At 40.3% G+C, this 19,042-nt stretch overlaps 1 protein-coding gene across 5 annotated transcripts in view; it reads right to left on the bottom strand.

The window, feature by feature from the left end:
• Positions 1-19,042, bottom strand: part of opa1 (OPA1 mitochondrial dynamin like GTPase) — a 171,013-nt gene that overhangs the window by 84,998 nt on the left and 66,973 nt on the right. For all 5 annotated transcript variants that reach the window (XM_043702258.1, XM_043702259.1, XM_043702257.1 and 2 more), the window contains 3 exons: positions 13,953-14,068; positions 9,340-9,404; positions 9,184-9,260 (listed from right to left, as the gene is read on the bottom strand). In XM_043702258.1, coding sequence (XP_043558193.1) covers positions 9,184-9,260; positions 9,340-9,404; positions 13,953-14,068 — 258 coding nt within the window. The remainder of the gene's footprint in view (positions 1-9,183; positions 9,261-9,339; positions 9,405-13,952; positions 14,069-19,042) is intronic.

Raw genomic sequence — 19,042 nt, 5'->3', positions numbered from 1 at the left:
GGGTAAATTCAGAACAGAAATGCGGAGCCATTTCTTCAGCCAGAGAGTGGTGGGCCTGTGGAATTCATTGCCACAGATTGCAGTGGAGGCTGGGACGCTAAATGTCTTCAAGGCAGAAATTGATAAATTCTTGATGTCACAAGGAATTAAGGGCTACGGGGAGAATGTGGGTAAGTGGAGTTGAAATGCCCATCAGCCATGATTGAATGGCAGAGTGGACTCGATGGGCCGAATGGCCTTACTTCCGCTCCTATGTCTTATGGTCTTATCTTGTACAGGTAGATAGACTATACAAAGAGATCAGCAGAGCACCCAAACCTCCAACTCAAGGATGCTGTCAAAGGGCATGAAAGCTATCAATATCAATCAGGACAAGTGGGGAAATTCCTGTTAATGTTCAATGAAAATAGCAATAGCAGCTGTGGGTGGGTGCTTGCCATCACCACGACATTTGGTTTCAAATGGTCCAAACAAGGCATCAGTAGCAGCAAAGAACAACTTCACGTATGGCAGACTTTGTTCTCCCAAAGTCACTTTGCTCAGTCATCAGAAGGAGGGCAGCAGATAATCTCATGTGACTCCATCAAAGTACTGAGGCTGCATTCTATCATCATTCAATGGGAGAAGGGTGTAAACCAGTAAACACAACAGCAGGCCAAACTGGGCTCATTGTCACATTTTATCTTGACAAGAATAGATTATCTCAACACGTGCTTAATGAAATACTTCATTTTTTCAATTTAAGATGATTAATTTGGAGAATTAATTATCAATAGAAAACTTCAAAGATATAATTTTATAATGTTCCATGTTAAAATAACTTTACAACTCACTTTTCCGTATTTCCCTTTGATCACAGGACACAATCACCATCAGCTGATTCTACACTTGTACGAACTGCTTACAAATGCTAAAAGTTAATGCCTGCCACTGTTCCATTCAGCTGCATTGGTGGGCCCAAAATTGATTGTTTTTTTAAACTAAGTCCCTTGGGTAAAATACCAGTACATTCGATTCGTAACAACATGAACACTGGCCAGTAAGTGAATATACTAACAAGATAGCAAACACAATAACAAGCACTGTACAATTCATCATCAAATTGATTCAGCAACACTGATCTATTTCCTTCTCATTCTTTGAAAGTTATTAATCTATCACAGATTCCCAAAACAATCAAGTACTTTCTTAAGGGACAGATTTAAATCCTTTGCAAGCTACCTAAAATATTTCACTTCATACAATTAATCAATAGGACTATTACAAATTAAGCTAGTATTTAACCCTTCAACTCAATTTTATAGGTTAGGCTTATAGAATTGAAGATTAACTACTTTGTAGTTGTTTTGGGGAAAACTGTAAACTGGTTCTAACAATATAGAAAACAAATGCTGGATTACATAACCTTTTGTTCTGACATTTCAAAAACTTCAAAAGGTAATACAGAAAGGAAAGATTTTAGAAGAAACTGTAAATTGGAGTAATCTGTTACAAAATAAGTGAACGAGCACTGCTAAATTTGAATTATGTCTTCTGATGTTATCTTGCAGTACTCAATTGCACAAATAATGAAAGAAAATATTTTTCCACGATATAACTAGTCTAAATTAAAATGTCTTCTTACATTGAAATACGAACACATCTAAACACAACTTTTAATTTGAAGTTGCTTAAAAAAAATTAATCATTAAGTAGTACATTCTCAACTCACTGTTATTTATGCTACTTAAATGAATTGTCCAAAGATTACTGTTACGTACAAAAAAAAAGAATTTTCAAAGACAAAACCCCAATAATATAGAGTCATGGAGTCATAGAGATGTTTAGCACGGAAACAGACCCTTTGGTCCAACTCGCCCATGCTTACCAGATATCCCAACCTAATCTATTCCCATATGCCAGCACTTGGGCCAATTCCCTCTAAATCCAAATGCCTTTTAAATGCTGTAATTGTACCAGTCTCCACCACTTCCTCTGGCAGCTCATTCCATACATTTCTGTGTGAAAAAAGTTGCCCCTTAGGTCCCTTTTATATCTTTCCCATTTCGCCTTAAACCTGTGCCCTCTAGTTCTGGACTCCCCAACCCCAGGGAAAAGACCTTGTCTATTTATCCTATCCATGCCCCCACATTTTTCAAGGGTTCAAACTTCCTCTGTCAATTCATTTGTTGGTTATGTGAGTAACTTTCATTAGGAAACAAAATATTCAACTCAGGTTCCACAGACCATAAGACATCTCAGCAGAAATAGGCTATTCAGTCTGTTGAGTCTGCTTTGTTATTCAAAGGAATCATGACAAATTTGATCATTCTTATCTTCACAACCTTTGCTTTTCTTACTGATTTAATAATCTACCTCAGCATTGAATACACTTGATGACCAAGCCTCTACAGCCTCCTGCGGTAAATAAATTCCTTGGATTGACAAACTCAGAAAAGAGTTCTCATCACTGTTTTAAATGGTGATCCCTTACTGTGAAATTATGCCTTCTAGTCCTAGACTCCTCCACAAGAGGAAACAACTCATCCTCACCTACCCTGTCTAGCATCCCACAAGGATTTTATATGTTTCAATAAGGTTTCCAAACTTCTTCTAAACTCCAATCAGAACAAGCCCAACCTGCTTAACTTCAACTTATAAGAAAATCCCTCCATATCCAAAACCAACTGCGTGAACCTTTGGTGGATTGCCTCCAATACCATTATACTTTTTCTTAGATAAGGAGACCAAAACGTTTCACAGTATTCTAGATGTGGTCTGACTTGTGCCTTGTATAGTTTTAGCAAGACCTTCCTTTTTTTATATTCTTTGCCCTTTGAAATAAAGGCCAGACTACTTGCACTCCTTATTACTTTATGGCTTTTTGTGATTCATGAATAAGGACCTCAAAATCATAGAATCTCTACAATGTGGCATAGGTTATCGAGTTTACATCGACCTTCCCAATAGCAGCACAGTCAGACCCACACCCCCTACCCTATCCCTGTAATTCCCATGGCTAATCCACCAAAGCCTGCACATCCCTGGTCGTTATGGGCAATTTAGCATGGCCAACCCACCTACCCTGCATAGCTTTGGACTGTGGGAAGAAACCAGAATATCCAGAAGAAATCCATGCAGTCACAGTACAATGTGCAAACTCCACACAGTTGTCGGAAGACGGAATGAACCTGGGTCGAAAGTGTGGTGCTGGAAAAACACAGCATCTAAAGAGCAGGAGAATCAACATTTTGGACACAAGCCCTTCATCAGGAATGAGCCTCCCAGAATGAACCTGGGACTGCGAGGCAGCATGCTTACCACTGAGCCACCATGCCACTCCATTGCTGTGATTTCTGCAGTCTTTCCCACTTAAGTAATATTCACTCTTCTACTCTTCTTGTCAAAGCACAATCTCATTTTCTCATGTTATATTTTATCTGCCAAATTTTTGCCCACTCAATTAACATATCTATAACTCTCTGTAGACTATGCCATCCTCACTACTTGAGTACCCATCTATTTTTGTCTCAACTATAAATCTGGAATTAGTACTTTTACTTCCCTCATCCAACTCATTTTTAGTATATTAATTAATACACATAGTAAATAATTCAGGTCCCGATCTTTGCAATATTCTACTAATTACAAGTTGTTATCCTAAATATGCCCTTTTTACCCAACTCTATTAGGTGGCCAATCCTCTGTTGTAAGACCATAAAGAAGCAGGAACAGGAGTAGGACATTTGGCTGCTTAAGTCTGCTCTGCCATTCAATAGGATCATGGCGCATCTGACATTCCTAGTTTTTCCCATAATCTTTGAATCTCCAACTGATTAAGAATCGATTTCATCCTTAAATATACACAAGGACTCTGCCCTCACAGCTCGTCATGGCAAGGATGTCCAAAGACTGTCAACTCTCAGAGAAGAAATTTCCCATCTCAGTCCTAAATTGGCACTCCTTTATTCTGAGACCATGCCAATTGGTCCTAGATGCTCCCATGAGGGGAAACATCCTCTCAACATTTATCCAGGAAAGCCTCTTAAGAATCCTATATGGCTGAATGACATCACCTCTCATTCTTCCAAACTTCAGTGAATAGAGTCCCAACCTATTTAGCCTCTGTTCATGAGACAATCCCGCCATACTAAGGATTAACCCAATGAAAGTTATCTGATCTGCCAAGGAAATGATATCTTTCCTTAAATAAGGGAACCAAAATTGCCCTCAGTACTCCAGGTGTAATCACCTTGACAGTTGCAGTGAGATCTTCCTACTGTTAAGCTTCAAACCCCTTGAAATAAGGGCTGACATTCCATTAGCCTTCCTGACCACTGGCTGCATCTGTGTGAGAGTTTTCTGTGTTTCACACACAAGTATCCCCAAGCCTCTTTGAACTTCAGCTCTCTGCAGTTTTCCCCCACTTGAATAATAGCTCTTTTATTCTCCCTTCCAAAGTGAACAACTTCACATTTTCTGCACTATACCCACTTGCCAACTTTTTGCCCACTTACTTAACATATCAATATCTCCGTAAACAGTCTTCATCCTCTTCACAACTTGCTTTCCACCTATTTGTGTGCTGGATCAATGTTACTATGGTAGCCCCAACAGCAAGAGCTCTTAGCAAGTAAGTTTATGTGCAGTACCTTATCAAAAATCCTTTCGCTAGTCAAATATATTACACTGACTGATCCCTCTTTGTCTAACTTGCATGTTCTTTGCTCAAAGTAATAAATCTGTCAGGCATGATTTCCTTTTCAATGGAGGCATGTTGACTCTATTTGATTATATTACACACTTCTAAATGCTCCATTATATCCTTTATAAAAAGCTTTAACATCTTCCCAATGACAGATGTTAAGATTAGATTAGATTAGATTACTTACAGTGTGGAAACAGGCCCTTCGGCCCAACCGCCCCGCCGAAGCGCAACCCACCCATACCCCTACATTTACCCCTTACCTAACACTACGGGCAATTTAGCATAGCCAATTCACCTGACCTGCACATCTTTGGAGTGTGGGAGGAAACCGGAGCACCCGGAGGAAACCCACGCAGACACGGGGAGAACGTGCAAACTCCACACAGTCAGTCGCCTGAGGCGGGAATTGAACCCGGGTCTCTGGTGCTGTGAGGCAGCAGTGCTAACCACTGTGCCACCGCGCCGCCCACTGACCATTAAGTTAACTGACCATTGTTATGCCAGTTAGTGAATTCTCTGTGACTTTTCTAGAATCTAAGGTGTTTTGGAAGACTGCTATCGGTGGATCAGTGAAGTGCTTAAAATTGAATAAGTGCAGAAATTTTAATGTCTGTGCAAATGAACATCAATTAATGTGCCATACAAAATTGTGGAGTAATCAGTTAGTCTCACTGAGATTAAACACACCACACCTGCACTGAGCTAATCTAAACTGACATGGCTACTGCAAGCAGGCATCAGAGCCGCCCCGCATTTGCCACGGGACTATGCCTACATCGGTAAAACTATAGGAATTCATTTTGTGCTTTAAACGGCATCCGCAGCTTAAACCCACAGAACTCAGCAGCTGCCGGTCCGCCCACGTGACCGGGAGATGGGAGCCAGAGGACAGATCAAATCCACACTAGGCCAGACACTAACCATGACTCATAGACCGAAACTCCGGAGCTAATTAATATGGAAACCCATCTCCTAATCAAATCAAGAGACTGACTGAAACACACGCATATTCATCAATACAGAACCATCCTGACACAAAGGACAGGCATCCACCAGACAGGAACGAAGAGACTAATACACACCAGCACCCCAAGGGAACAAAGGGGGGTGCTAGTCTCCAGCCCTCACAGAGAGAGACAAGCAGATAGTACCCGGACCCGTTTACATAATCCAATTAGCACCCTATTGTGTGTACACTGCAACTCTCCTGGGACGGCAGGAAACCCACCATTTGCACCTACTCCAGCGATGATGGGGAACTATCATCCCATTCATACTCAAAATCCTCACATCCTGACAAAGAAAGGTATATAATGTGTAGCAGCGCGCGGGAACAGCAGAACAGCCGAGATTCGGACCTCGGTTGGTCTCCGCCGGTGTTACTGTATCAATAAACGTTACTGATTGTTGAACCGCACTCTGGGCTCGGACTGATATCATTTCATCCGCACTAACACTACGCACAGAGAAAAAGTTGCTTTACCAGAAATACCGATTTTCAAATGAAACGTTAAATCTCCACAATGAAATGGACATTTAGACACAGCTACATTATTTAAAGAACAAGGAGTTCTTCCAGGTACTAGCCACAATTCTTTCCTCAAACAATAAATCAAGTGAATTAACTGATTATTGGTAGAAGAAAGGGATGTTAAAAGTAATCTGTGTATGACGTACTTTGAGATATTATATTTAAAAACAAACACGATAAAGTACAACATGAATGCTGGCATTATGACTTAACTTTGTCAGGTTATGGAAAGAGGTAATACAGCATTTTCCACAAAGGGAAACAGAAGAAGCATTTTACCTTTTTTGTTTCAATGTGTGAAATGGCAATATGACAAAAGGCTGGTCAAGTAAATTATTCTTTGAGATCATTTGGGGACAATGCTCTTTCAGTTTATGAAAATCAACATAACTGAGGAACTTAAGGATAAGGTGTATTATGGCACATCATAGATGTGCTGCCAGATTAACCATGTAAAGTCAAAAGAAGATCCAAAGATTATGATGAATGGACACATATTTTTGCACTGATGGTGTCCTTCAAAAGTTTGACTTAACATTTCCCTTTGCATGCCAGATGTATGTTGTAAGGTATAAAAGTACGGAATTTACTATGGGATGAAAGGAGGAAAACATGATTTCATTCACCAGTTCTCACGTTCCTCTCCTCAAATTTTGGAAGTTATAAAAGAAAATTAAGCCTACAAATAATTTCCTTGCAAAAGTTTGGTTTACATATAGAATTCTGTAATATTGATTGTAAGACAATGCCTGAATGTACCATTCAAGATTAGGTATTTCTTCCAAAAGCAAAAGCTTTTCAGAAAGCAATTTCTCTACTGTCCTTTAACACAAAATGCCTCTCATTTTTTCATGGATTCAAAGTGCTTTCAGAAATGCTCTGGTGCAGAAGAAGCACTAAAACGCAGAAAGGTTAGCAGGGAATCCTTCTGAGAAGCAGTAATTTGCCAGAGACAGAACTTGCAGCATGCAATCTGAAAGAATTCTCACTTCAGACAGGAACTGGCTAATCAGATTGCCCTGTGCTCTATAGTTCTGGATTAGTGGTGCTGGAAGAGCACAGCAGTTCAGGCAGCATCCAAGGAGCAGCAAAATCGACGTTTCGGGCAAAAGCCCTTCATCAGGAATAAAGGCAGTGAACCTGAAGAGTGGAGAGATCAGCTGGAGGAGGGTGGGGGTGGGGAGAAAGTAGCATAGAGTACAATGGGTGAGTGGGACAAGTCATGGGGGCAGTGCTGAGCTGGAAGTTTGGAACCGGGGTGAGGTGGGGGAAGGGGAAATGAGGGAGCTGTTGAAGTCCACATTGATGCCCTGGGGTTGAAGTGTTCCGAGGCGGAAGATGAGGCGTTCTTCCTCCAGGCGTCTGGTGGTGAGGGAGCGGCGGTGAAGGAGGCCCAGGACCTCCTTGTCCTCGGCAGAGTGGGAGGGGGAGTTGAAATGTTGGGCCACAGGGCGGTGTGGTTGATTGGTGCGGGTGTCCCGGAGATGTTCCCTAAAGCGCTTTGCTAGGAGGCGCCCAGTCTCCCCAATGTAGAGGAGACTGCATCGGGAGCAACGGATACAACAAATGATATTAGTGGATATGCAAGTAAAACTTTGATGGATGTGGAAGGCTCCTTTAGTGCCTTGGATAGAAGTGAGGGAGGACGTGTGGGTGCAGGTTTTACAGTTCCTGCGGTGCCACCTCAGGAACTGTAAAACCTGTGCCCACACCTCCTTCACCGCTGCTCCCTCACCACCAGACGCCTGGAGGAAGAAAATCTCATCTTCTGCCTCGGAACACTTCAACCCCAGGGCATCAATGTGGACTTCAGCAGTGTCCTCATTTCCCCTTCTCCCACCTCATCCGAGTTCCAAACTTCCAGCTCAGCACTGTCCCCATGACTTGTCCGGACTTGTCCGACCTGCCTATCTCCTTTTCCACCTATCCACTCTACTCTCTCCTCCCTGACCTATCACCTTCATCCCCTCCCCCACTCACCCATTGTACTCTATGCTACTTTCTCCCCACCTCCACCCTCCTCTATCTTATCTCTCCACGCTTCAGGCTCACTGCCTTTATTCCTGATGAAGGGCTTTTGCCCGAAACGTCGATTTCACTGCTCCTTGGATGCAGCCTGAACTGCTGTGCTCTTCCAGCACCACTAATCCAGAATCTGGTTTCCAGCATCTGCAGTCATTGATTTTACCTCTGTGCTCTAAAGTGTCAGCAATGGCAAGGGCAGCATTGGCAGGAACTGGGACAGCAAATAGCCATGGAGCCCTGGACCAGGGAAATGTAGGAGGTCTCACAATGGGGAGAAGAGGCATGGCCTGAGGGTCTTGATTTAATGGCCATGGTTTTTGGGAGTAGTTCTTGAAGGGTGATGTGCCAAGGCAGCTTGAGGAAGAAACCCTCATCCCTATCCACTACTCTCACCCAGAGGTGAGTGATCTGCCAGGATCCCCTCTGCTCTGAACACCACCTGCCAGCCTCAAATATGAGACCAGAGATGAAATGACCCTCTATGTGGCTGAGAATCGGCGGTATCCTACACCACTTAAAAATTGTAGACAGGTGAGAGGCAGGCAGCAGGAAGGCTACTCAGGGACTAAAATACCCTGTCCAAATTAGAATTGGATTCTTGAATATACGTAAACTAGGTTGAGACTTCCACGCTGGGACTATGACAGACCTTGTTTTTAACAGTTTAATGTTAAGGTGTTTCTGTTTCCTCTCTTCTAACATTAAAGGATTGGCAACTTGATGTGTGAAGCTTTGTTGCTGACTTTACTACAATCCATAGCAAAACAGTCAGTAAAGCATCTGTACTGAACATTATTTCTACACAGGTAGCAGGCTGACACTGACAGTTACAAGATAAAATTATTTATCTTTATTTTAATTATCATCATTTCAGTAGAACTGCATTGCTCTAAAAAGACAGGCACTTTATTTTTTCTGATAAAAAATAAAATAGCATTACCAGTGTTTCGGAGTAACCTGACTTAAGCTGATCACTTCATCCAGAATCTCATTCTTCGCTTTTTCATACAGTTCATTCTAACATAAAAAATACCAAGTTAGAAAGAAATATGAAATCACAAATACCCACTTTGATGTATTGAGAATTAAATGTTACCCTGTCTAGTTCCCTCAGCCGAGGATAGTTGTTCTTCCATTCAGTTTCAAGGTTAAATCGAGTAGCTAAAAATAAGAAAAATTAAAGAAATTAATTGCAATACATATTCAAATCCAAAGGTAAATGCAATCAAATTATCTGAACAGTGAAGTACACCTCTGTAATCAATCTAACTGCTACTTTAATATACACCTCTAGTAAATTAGAGCCAAAAATTGACAATTGAGAGAAAGGAGGTTACTTTTCTCTGCAGCAATTACCATGTAAAATCTAAAATGGTCAATGGTCTTCTGTATCCTCATTCAAATTGAATTCTTACTGTCCTGGAAATGGTCCGAAACTATAAGAGTGCTAAAACAATTATCTGCAATATTCTACATATTGACTTTCATCTGATATCCTTCTGAAATCTGGTGCCTGAAATTATTTATTGTGATCCAAAAGTCAACTAAATGCATGTAAAGCTGCATTCTTACTTTAATATATTATTTTTGTGCTTTCTCCTGAGATGTCATTACTGTCACATTATTCAAAAAAGAAACATTGCACTAATAACCCTTCAAAAAAAAAAGTCCAATAGTTTCAATTTTAAAATAGTCCTCTCAAGGGCATGGTATCAACTTTCTGAGCAGAAGACTCCCTGGAGCATCAGAGACTGAGGGGCAACCTTATAGAGGTTTAGAACATCATCAAGAGCTTGGAAAGGGTCTTTCCCCAAAGTTTGAGGAGTCCAAAACTAGAGGGCATAGCTTTAAGGTGATAGGGGAAAGATTTAAAAATGATCTAAGGATAAGATTGAGGTGCGTGTATGGAATGAGCTGCTAGGGGAAGTGGTGGAGGATGGTTCAATTACAACATTTAATGGGCATCTGGATGGTGTATGAACAGGAAGGGTTGAGAGAGATACGGGCCAAATACTGGCAAAACTGGAATGATTTGTTTAGGATATCTGATCGGCATGGTTGAATTGGACTGAAGCATCTGTTTCCATGCTGCATGTCTTTATGACTCTATTAATTTGATTTTTTTTTCCGCAAACTAATAAATCAATCTGAATGATTACAATTAGTGGGTCTTTATAGATATTTTAGTTGAGCACAGTTGGCAGCATTCTTTGCTTCTGAGTCAGAGTTACATACTTGAATGCAGTCCAAGACTTAAGCAGATAGCTAGGTTGCTATGCCAGGATAGGACAAAAGGTGAATTGCAAAATCAAAGGTACAGTTAAATCAGTGCTGAACAACAGAAGATTCAAAAGTACACTTTAAAAACAGTTGGCCATTCTTTTTACTACAATCAATCTCTCTCCAAACAACATGGCCAAAAACAGATCAATTCAACATTCATCTGTTAACTTGTGCAGTTAGAAATGATTACATTTCGCTACAATAGCTACTTTATTTCAAAATCATTCATGATACACAAAGCACTGAGGACGCAAGACATGAATTACAAAATTATTTTGTATAGAACAGCTACATAAAACATTTTGATGCAAAGTAGAGCTGCCCACCAGAAAGTCTGTGATATTTATTTGCCCTTAAATTATCGCTCATTGTAGTGACTTGATATGGATAAATTCCATCATAGAAGAACACACTGCAAAACAGCTATTCACTTAACACAAAAACTACTGACCACTACAAAGCAAGTCCTCCTGGGATCTGTTAGATCAAAAGTTATTGAATTTGCATAGGGTTTCATTTCTCATCATGCAGAAGGTGTGTAATTTCTGCTGTACTTATATATCCTGCTGAATTCTGACCAAGGCTAGATTATGAGACATAGCACCATGCACAGAAATGATAGGAAACAGATGTATTCAGAGTAAAAAGATAAAGTTCTCTTTCTGGCACTTTTCATTGCTCTGTGTTACTTAGAGCTGATTTTGCAGTATCACACAATATGATAGCAAATTTCTATGGCCTAACCTCACTTTCTGGTTTATCATTAAATTCCTCAGTGCCAACTTCAGGTTATTTCAAGATGGTCCAAACTATAGGATTAGTCACCATGGCTTTCAAACATCATCTGCACATAATGTATACATATACTTATATAAGTGCACACGTCCCGCTCATCTCCTTGAAATCTATCAGGACAGATGGTCCAAGGATTGTCAATCCAATACAGATTGCCACTCCAGCCCTCCTTTTTCATGTAAGGGAGCTTCACATTTCTGATAGTAGATTCCTCTCATATCTCCTTCAAACATGCAATGACATACATCCATTCTGACAGTTCTCTCATAACACAGAACTGGCAGAGGAAGGTAAACCACACTCATTTTCACAGCAGCCAAATGCCGTATTCAAATTTAAAGGTCTTTACAGCCACTTTGACACCTGCTATCAAACTGAAAGTGCATGAGGCATTGATAATGTTAGACTGCTGGGAAGGTAGAGTGTCAGTTAAGTCAGGGAGAATAGGATGCCAGGTTAAAAGGGTAGAGTGTCTTTTGGGGTTAGGAGGTGGCAGCATATGCATGCATTCTGTTTTAGCTTATCTCAGTGCACAGGAAACAAAACCCTCTATGGATATCAAACCATCTCCAACAAATCAGGGAAATTACTTTATTCAGAGTGTTAAATAAAAATGCTTCAGTTATTTCCTCATGATATGAAAGTAACAAGGCCTTGACAAATCAACTTCCTTCTTCAACCTTTGTTGTCCATTCAACATATTTCAGAGATCCTTAGTAAATCCCCAAACTTAAATACAATTATACCATCCCCTCCAGGAGGTTATGCACATTATAAAGCAGTAGAGGTTTACATTGTTGCTTACAAATGTGAACATTGCAACACTAAAATACATGACATTACTGAATTAAACTAAGCTTTTTGCCATTCTGCAATGTAGTATCTTTTGGAAGCGTTGCTGAATGCCTTTTAGCCTCTTTAGTTTATTTCCACATAGTTGATCACAGATTTATTTTCTTTGGTGGCTCAAAGTTCAACTAACCCAGCCTTTAGAAGTGACAGTATGGTGAAAATAGATTCAATTGTGGCTTTTAGAAAAGAATTGGATAATTATCTGCAGATTGCCCATTTGTGAGGCAAAGGGGAAAAAGTAGGGGAGTGGAAAAAGGCAATTTGCTTTCACCGCAGCCAGCACCGACAGGGCAGGCTGCACAAAACAAAGGGCAAACAAATATCCTGCTCAGGATCCTCCTTCCATTGGATTATGATCAAGTTGTAATAATAACGTACTGAAGGTAGATTTACATAAGTAAATCTTGACTCTTATTTTCCACAACATAATGACAGTAAAAATCACTGTTTCCTATAGGTCAAAACAAAACAAAGTAGTACAGCACAGAAACAGGCCCTTTGCCCCCAAACCACCCCCCCCAATCCTGTGGCAACCATCATGCCCTCACTTAACTAAAAATCAAACCTTCTGTCCTTACTCGGTCCGTATCCACCTATCCCCTCCCTATTCACATAACCATCCAGATGACACTTAAATGTCACCAATGTGCCTGCTTTCAACACCTCTTCTGGCAATGCATTCCAGGCTCCTGCCACTCTCTGCATGAAAACCTTCCCTCACACACAGATCTCCCTTCAACTTTCCCCCTCTCATCTTGAACCTCTACCCCATCTAAGTGAAACTTCAATCCTGGGAAAAAGGCTCTGATTATCTACACTATCTATGCCCCTCATAACTCTGTAGACCTCTACCAGGTCTCCGCTCAACTACTGTCTTCCCATTGAAAATGGTCCTAGTCTTTTTAACCTTTCTTCATAGCCAATGCCTTTGATTCCAGGCAACATCCTTGTGAACCTTCTCTGCACTCTCTCCAAAGCTTCCACACCCTTCTGGTAGTCTGGCGACCAAAACTGTGCACAATACTCTCAATGCGGCTGAACAAGGGTTTCATATAGCGCAGGAGAAAGTGAGGGCTGCAGATGCTGGAGATCAGAGCTGAAAATGTATTGCTGGAAAAGCGCAGCAGGTCAGGCAGCATCCAAGGAACAGGAGAATCGATGTTTCGGGCATAAGCTCTTCTTCAGGAAGGGCTTATGCCCGAAACGTCGATTCTCCTGTTCCTTGGATGCTGCCTGACCTGCTGCGCTTTTCCAGCAACACATTTTCAGCTTTCATACAGCGCAATTGGTTCACCAACTCTTGTACTCCATGCCCCAGCGAATGAAGGCACACATGTCATATTGTCTTCTTAATCACTTTGGCCACCTAAGTTACCACCTTGAGGAAACTGTGGACCTGCATACCCAGAACTATCTGTATGTTAAATGTTCCTAAGGGTTCTGCCATGTCCAGTATAATTCACATCTAAATTTGATGCGCCAAAAAGTATCTTACTTTATAAACTTCCATTTTGCCACTGGAAATCTGAATGCAAAAAAAATCAAGTAATTCTTCAAATTCTTGTTATTTGACCACTTTCACCAGAATAATTAAAACCACAAATGAACTTGATAACTTCACTTTCATGTTCTATCTGAAATAAACAATTAACTGATCATCTAACAGAATAAACCAAGGATATCTTCCACTTCAAATGCTCAGAATAAATATTCAAACTATAGTCCTGTTTTGTCGTGAATTTGATGAGAAACCAGAATGTGACATTAATGTATATTTACCTTTAAATGCATCAGCCTGCTGTTCCACGGACTCACGCACCATTTTCCAGAAACAGTCAGATACTGCTAAGCTCAGGTTCTTAGTCGTCACTTGATGTGCTTTTAGCATCCCCGTCCTTTAACATTACAAAATTTAAAGAAATTCAAAATTGTTTTCATATACTGACAATACAAATCAAGTTTAATAAATGTAAATGATACATTTTTGTTACTTATCATTGAGTACTCTGGTAGTTGCCACATTCAGTATTTTATTATGAATCAGATGTCAGTTTAAATCCAAACATCAATGATCGTTTCAAATGGTGGGGTGGGCATCATTTGTGAACCAAGATAATGGCTAGGATAAAACTGAACAATGGAATACTTCAGGAAATTAAAACTAACAGGGCCAGTACTCCTTTCCCCATCATCCAAACAGAAGACAAAACCGAGAGCTGTCATCAATTTTTGCCATGCTAACTCAACCCACTCTGCCTTCTCATTGAGCCCAGGCTGTAAAAGGGACATTATAACGCATGACCTTAAGTGGGAGAAAAATGAAAGTTATACGAGATAGGCAGAGAATCACCTGGCTAGTGACTAAAACAAAGTTGTACAGTGCTATCTTCATTACCTGAAAAAGTACACAATACATAGCCAAGATTTGCATGGGCATCATAAGCAAAAACTGATTTAACTGTAAAAGCATAAACTAAATTAGTTACTACAGCTGACATTCTGAACAGACGTCATACGCCTGAAGTGTATAATTTAAATAACAAAAACATAAATTAAAATATTTTAAATTGATCTGATGTTTTTCCAGTTTGGAGTTGCAGATACAGAACAGCAGAATTATTAATAGAAGAGAACAGACTGGCCACATTAGGGGAGATAAATACGTTTACTTTGGGTTTAAGGTGGTTTAAAGATGACCAACCAAAAAGCATAAGTTCAGAATGAGGAGCAGATATGTCGAATGAGGAGCAGATATGCTGAATGAGTACTTGAGTAATGTGCAACACTTAGTTTTTATTTTTGTTGTGGACAGGGTTATCCTGAATGGCTAGTAGCCAGAAACTCATAATGGAGGATTACAAACTTTCAACTGGTTATACTTGAGTAATACTGACAACACATTTGGGGCACTATGTCAATCTATCTTCAACTTTCTCGACTAAAAGCAATAGAATGTGGCCCTATGGGGATAAAGGTTGAAATGAACATGGGGCAACACGAATTCTACATGGAGTTGACTAGTCAGAAACTTAATTGAACACTGCTGAAAAATTTTCTGTCAAAGATTTTGTATTGTGCTCATCAGAGCAATTCACAAGAATACCAATAAAGGGTAAAAACGTTTATATTGTGTCAGATGAGAGCACTGATAGTCTGGTAAGTGGACTTGTGTGTACTGGAAGCTACAATAATTAATAAACATGCACTGACCCGGTTTCAACTGAACAAAACAGATCACATCCATTTGCTGCCCTATTTCGCAATACATTAACATGACCAATTAAGCTGGCAGTTAACAGTCAATCATCATTAGCTGCTGCATTCTCCATGGTACTTTTATCAATATGAGTGCTTTTGCCAGTAATATTCGAATGCTGTACAAATGACTTCAAAATTTAATTGGGAGACTTAAATACACGATGGCTTTATGTATATAGTTAATCAAGTCACCAAAACATTCAACATTTTATGCTACAACACATGACATTATTTAAAAATGGGTGTAGGTTTGCTCACTGAACTGGAAGGTTCATTTTCAGACGTTTTGTCACCATACTAGGTAACATCTTCAGTGAGCCTCCGGATGAAGCACTGCTCGTGTTTCCTGCTTTTTATTTATATGTTTGGGTTTCCTTGGCTTGGTGATGCTATTTCCTGTGGCGATGTCATTTCCTGTTCTTTTTCTCAGGGGGTGGTAAATGGGGTCCAAGTCAGTGTGTTTGTTGATAGAGTTCTGGTTGGAATGCCATGCTTCTAGGAATTCTCGCATGTGTCTCTGTTTAATTTGTCTTAGAAGCATGGCATTCCAACCAGAACTCTATCAACAAACACACTGACTTGGACCCCATTTACCACCCCCTGAGAAAAAGAACAGGAAATAACATCACCACAGGAAATGACATCAGCAACCCAAGCATATAAACAGAAAGCAGGAAACACGAGCAGTGCTTCAGCCAGAGGCTCACAGAATATGTTACCCAGTATGGTGATGAAACGTCTGAAAATGAACCTTCCAGCTCAGCAAGCAGATCTTCACCCAGAACCACAACTTGAGCTACAAATCTTCTCAAAACAAGAGTAAGAATTTGCTGACTGAAAACTACCAAATAGATTTTAAAAAAGACAGAACCAACATTCCAGCAATTTGAAACTGCAACTTCAAATATAGCTGAATATTTGCATTAATATACAGGTTAAATTCCAAAGGAATTAAGTATAGCCAACCCCAGCACAGCCACCTTGAAGGAGTGGGAATGCTATCTTCTCCTCATCTATTCACACAACTCTCAGAATTATTTGAGTTGGGACAATGCATTAGAAGCAAACACATTAGACAATTAACTCTTGCTGAAAAAGGAACCAATTCCAATTATAATTGAATCAAGTCAGAACTTCTCTGCCTGATGTGGAAGGATCCTTTTGGGCCTTGGATTGAGGTGAGGAGGAAGTTGTTGGCACCAGTTTCATACCTCTTGCAATGGCAAGGGAAGGTGCCGGGAGTGGAAGGTGGCTTGTTGAGGTGTGGGAGGGGGGACGCGTGAACTAACCCAGAGCAGATTAGTCATTCAGCCAGTTGAAGAGAGAGTTGGGAGTTAAACCAATTAACTCTTGTTGTGTTTAAGAAACTGTTAAATTCGAGAGCAGAGACAGGAGCAGAAAAACTGCTCTGGGAGCAAGATGCTTGCATGGATCCCTCTTTCTCCACCTAACTTTCAAAGTTGAACCCTGTCTGCTGATCAACTATTCATGCATCTCAGAGAAAGATTTTTAAAGAACATAATCAGCAGCTGATGCTGTCTCCAGAATGACAGATAAATTGTCTGCCGACATGTCCAACTGCCTCAACACTGAGACCAGGACCATTGAGCTCAGCCTGATCCACTCAAGTCATCAACCTATAAGAACCATATGACTTTAAAGTTTGTTGAAGTTTAAAGCATTTCACTCTCTCTTTTTCCCCTTTGTGACTTACTGATAAGTGAGAGAACTTTGAATGCACGTGTGCAAGTTGGAGCGTTATTACTAATTAAATTTAAATGGGTTAAGTACAATACATACATTATTTTCAAAAAATGACAAAAACCCTCTGCTTCTGATAGACCCAGTACATGAAGAGTTAAACACTCACTGAATTGGCAAGAAAGTCCTTTTAAAAAACCATGCTGCAGGCAAGCACAATCTGGGGAAAGAGGAATGCCATCTGACTGCCCCTCAATTGATCACAACATGCCATTCTCAATTAGGTCTTTGTGGTCGCAATTTGCCTGAGGGCAAGTCCACTGCTCATTTATCCAAGCCTCTTGGTCTTGTGTTTTCTTCTTTACCCTGTTATTTTCAATTTCTAGTTATTTGTCATCAGCATTCTCTTTCTTATTCTTATCTTCCTCTATCCCTTTCATCTTCCTTCAGCCAGTTCTCAAGCTTTAAACTATGGCCAATCCAGTCTTGTTAATATCTGTTCGTAATAATCACTTATGATCTTTTCTCCTCCATCATCCAGAGTACTTTTGCACTGATCCTGTACTCTTTCCAATTGTACTATTCCATCATTCTCCAGAATTATCTTTGAATATCCAGTTTGTAAGGTCCATGTTTCAGTTCCATACAACATGATATTCTAAATTACTGTCTTGAGCATTCCTTTCTCAAGAACTCTACTCATTCTTGTTCTGGCAAGTTTTTTTTATGTTTGGAGATGGAATTCTTTGCCATCGTTTTTCTAGCTTGGTTTTGTTTATAGCAAGAACCATCTTCTGACACGATACCTCCTACATACTTAAAGTGTGATAATTGTCTCAGCTATTGATGATTTATCTTTACCTGTTTATTCAGTGTTACTTCTTCCATTCCTCAAAACTGACATTATTTTACATTAATTTTCAGTCTCTAAGCTTTCACTGATTCTATTCATTAGGCATAGATTAGCTGCTGTGCTAGCCACTCAGACCTTGTTATCTGCAAATCTCACTGCTTTCACCAACTGACACTTATCATGACTAAGGTATTATTTACATCAGCACTTGCACATGCTATTTTGATATCTATACTTGACAAGGAAGTAATTGTTTCAGTCTATTGAACTTATTTGTTCAAATTTTGACTCTACTTTCCCCACTTATACAGCTTCTTTCCAAATACACTCATGATTTTTGATACTGAATGCCCTTCCATAAGTTCCAGTTTTCTGGATCTAGCTACCTCCTATGCACATGCATACCCACTACATATCGATGCCTCATCAGGAGGTCTGAAGGCTCTCCATTACCGCAGTAAAGAGAGGCCTGCACAGTCTCTGTCCACCACCACCCTCCTTCACCTGGCTGAGCTTGTTCTTAGTATGAACAACTTCTCCTTTAACTCAACTCATTTTCTGCAAATCAAAGGTACAGCCATTCACTGTTCCAGTACCACTTGGGGCTCGCACCGATTACTCTTTCTCCATACACTGATCTGACATCTCAGTAGTGCTTCCTGCTCAAGTGGAATTAGAAAAAATAATCAGTTTTGCTTCCAATTTCTATCTTTTTCTTTGCTTCATCTGGTCTCTCTCTATTCTTCACTTAGAACATAGAAAGATACAGCGCAGTACAGGCCCTTTGGCCCTCGATGTTGCGCTGATCCAAGCCCACCTAACCTACACTAGCCCACTATCCTCCATATGCCTATCCAATGCCCGTTTAAATGCCCATAAAGAGGGAGAGTCCACCACTGCTACTGGCAGGGCATTCCATGAACTCACGACTCGCTGAGTAAAGAATCTACCCCTAACATCTGTCCTATACCTACCACCCCTTAATTTAAAGCTATGTCCCCTCGTAATAGCTGACTCCATACATGGAAAAAGGTCCTCATGGTCAACCCTATCTAAA

Source organism: Chiloscyllium plagiosum, chromosome 13 (genome assembly GCF_004010195.1).
Source record: "Chiloscyllium plagiosum isolate BGI_BamShark_2017 chromosome 13, ASM401019v2, whole genome shotgun sequence".
NCBI classification, from domain to species: Eukaryota; Metazoa; Chordata; class Chondrichthyes; order Orectolobiformes; family Hemiscylliidae; genus Chiloscyllium; species Chiloscyllium plagiosum.
Note: the sequence above shows the minus strand (reverse complement) of the source record. Positions and strands in the feature narration are given on the sequence as shown.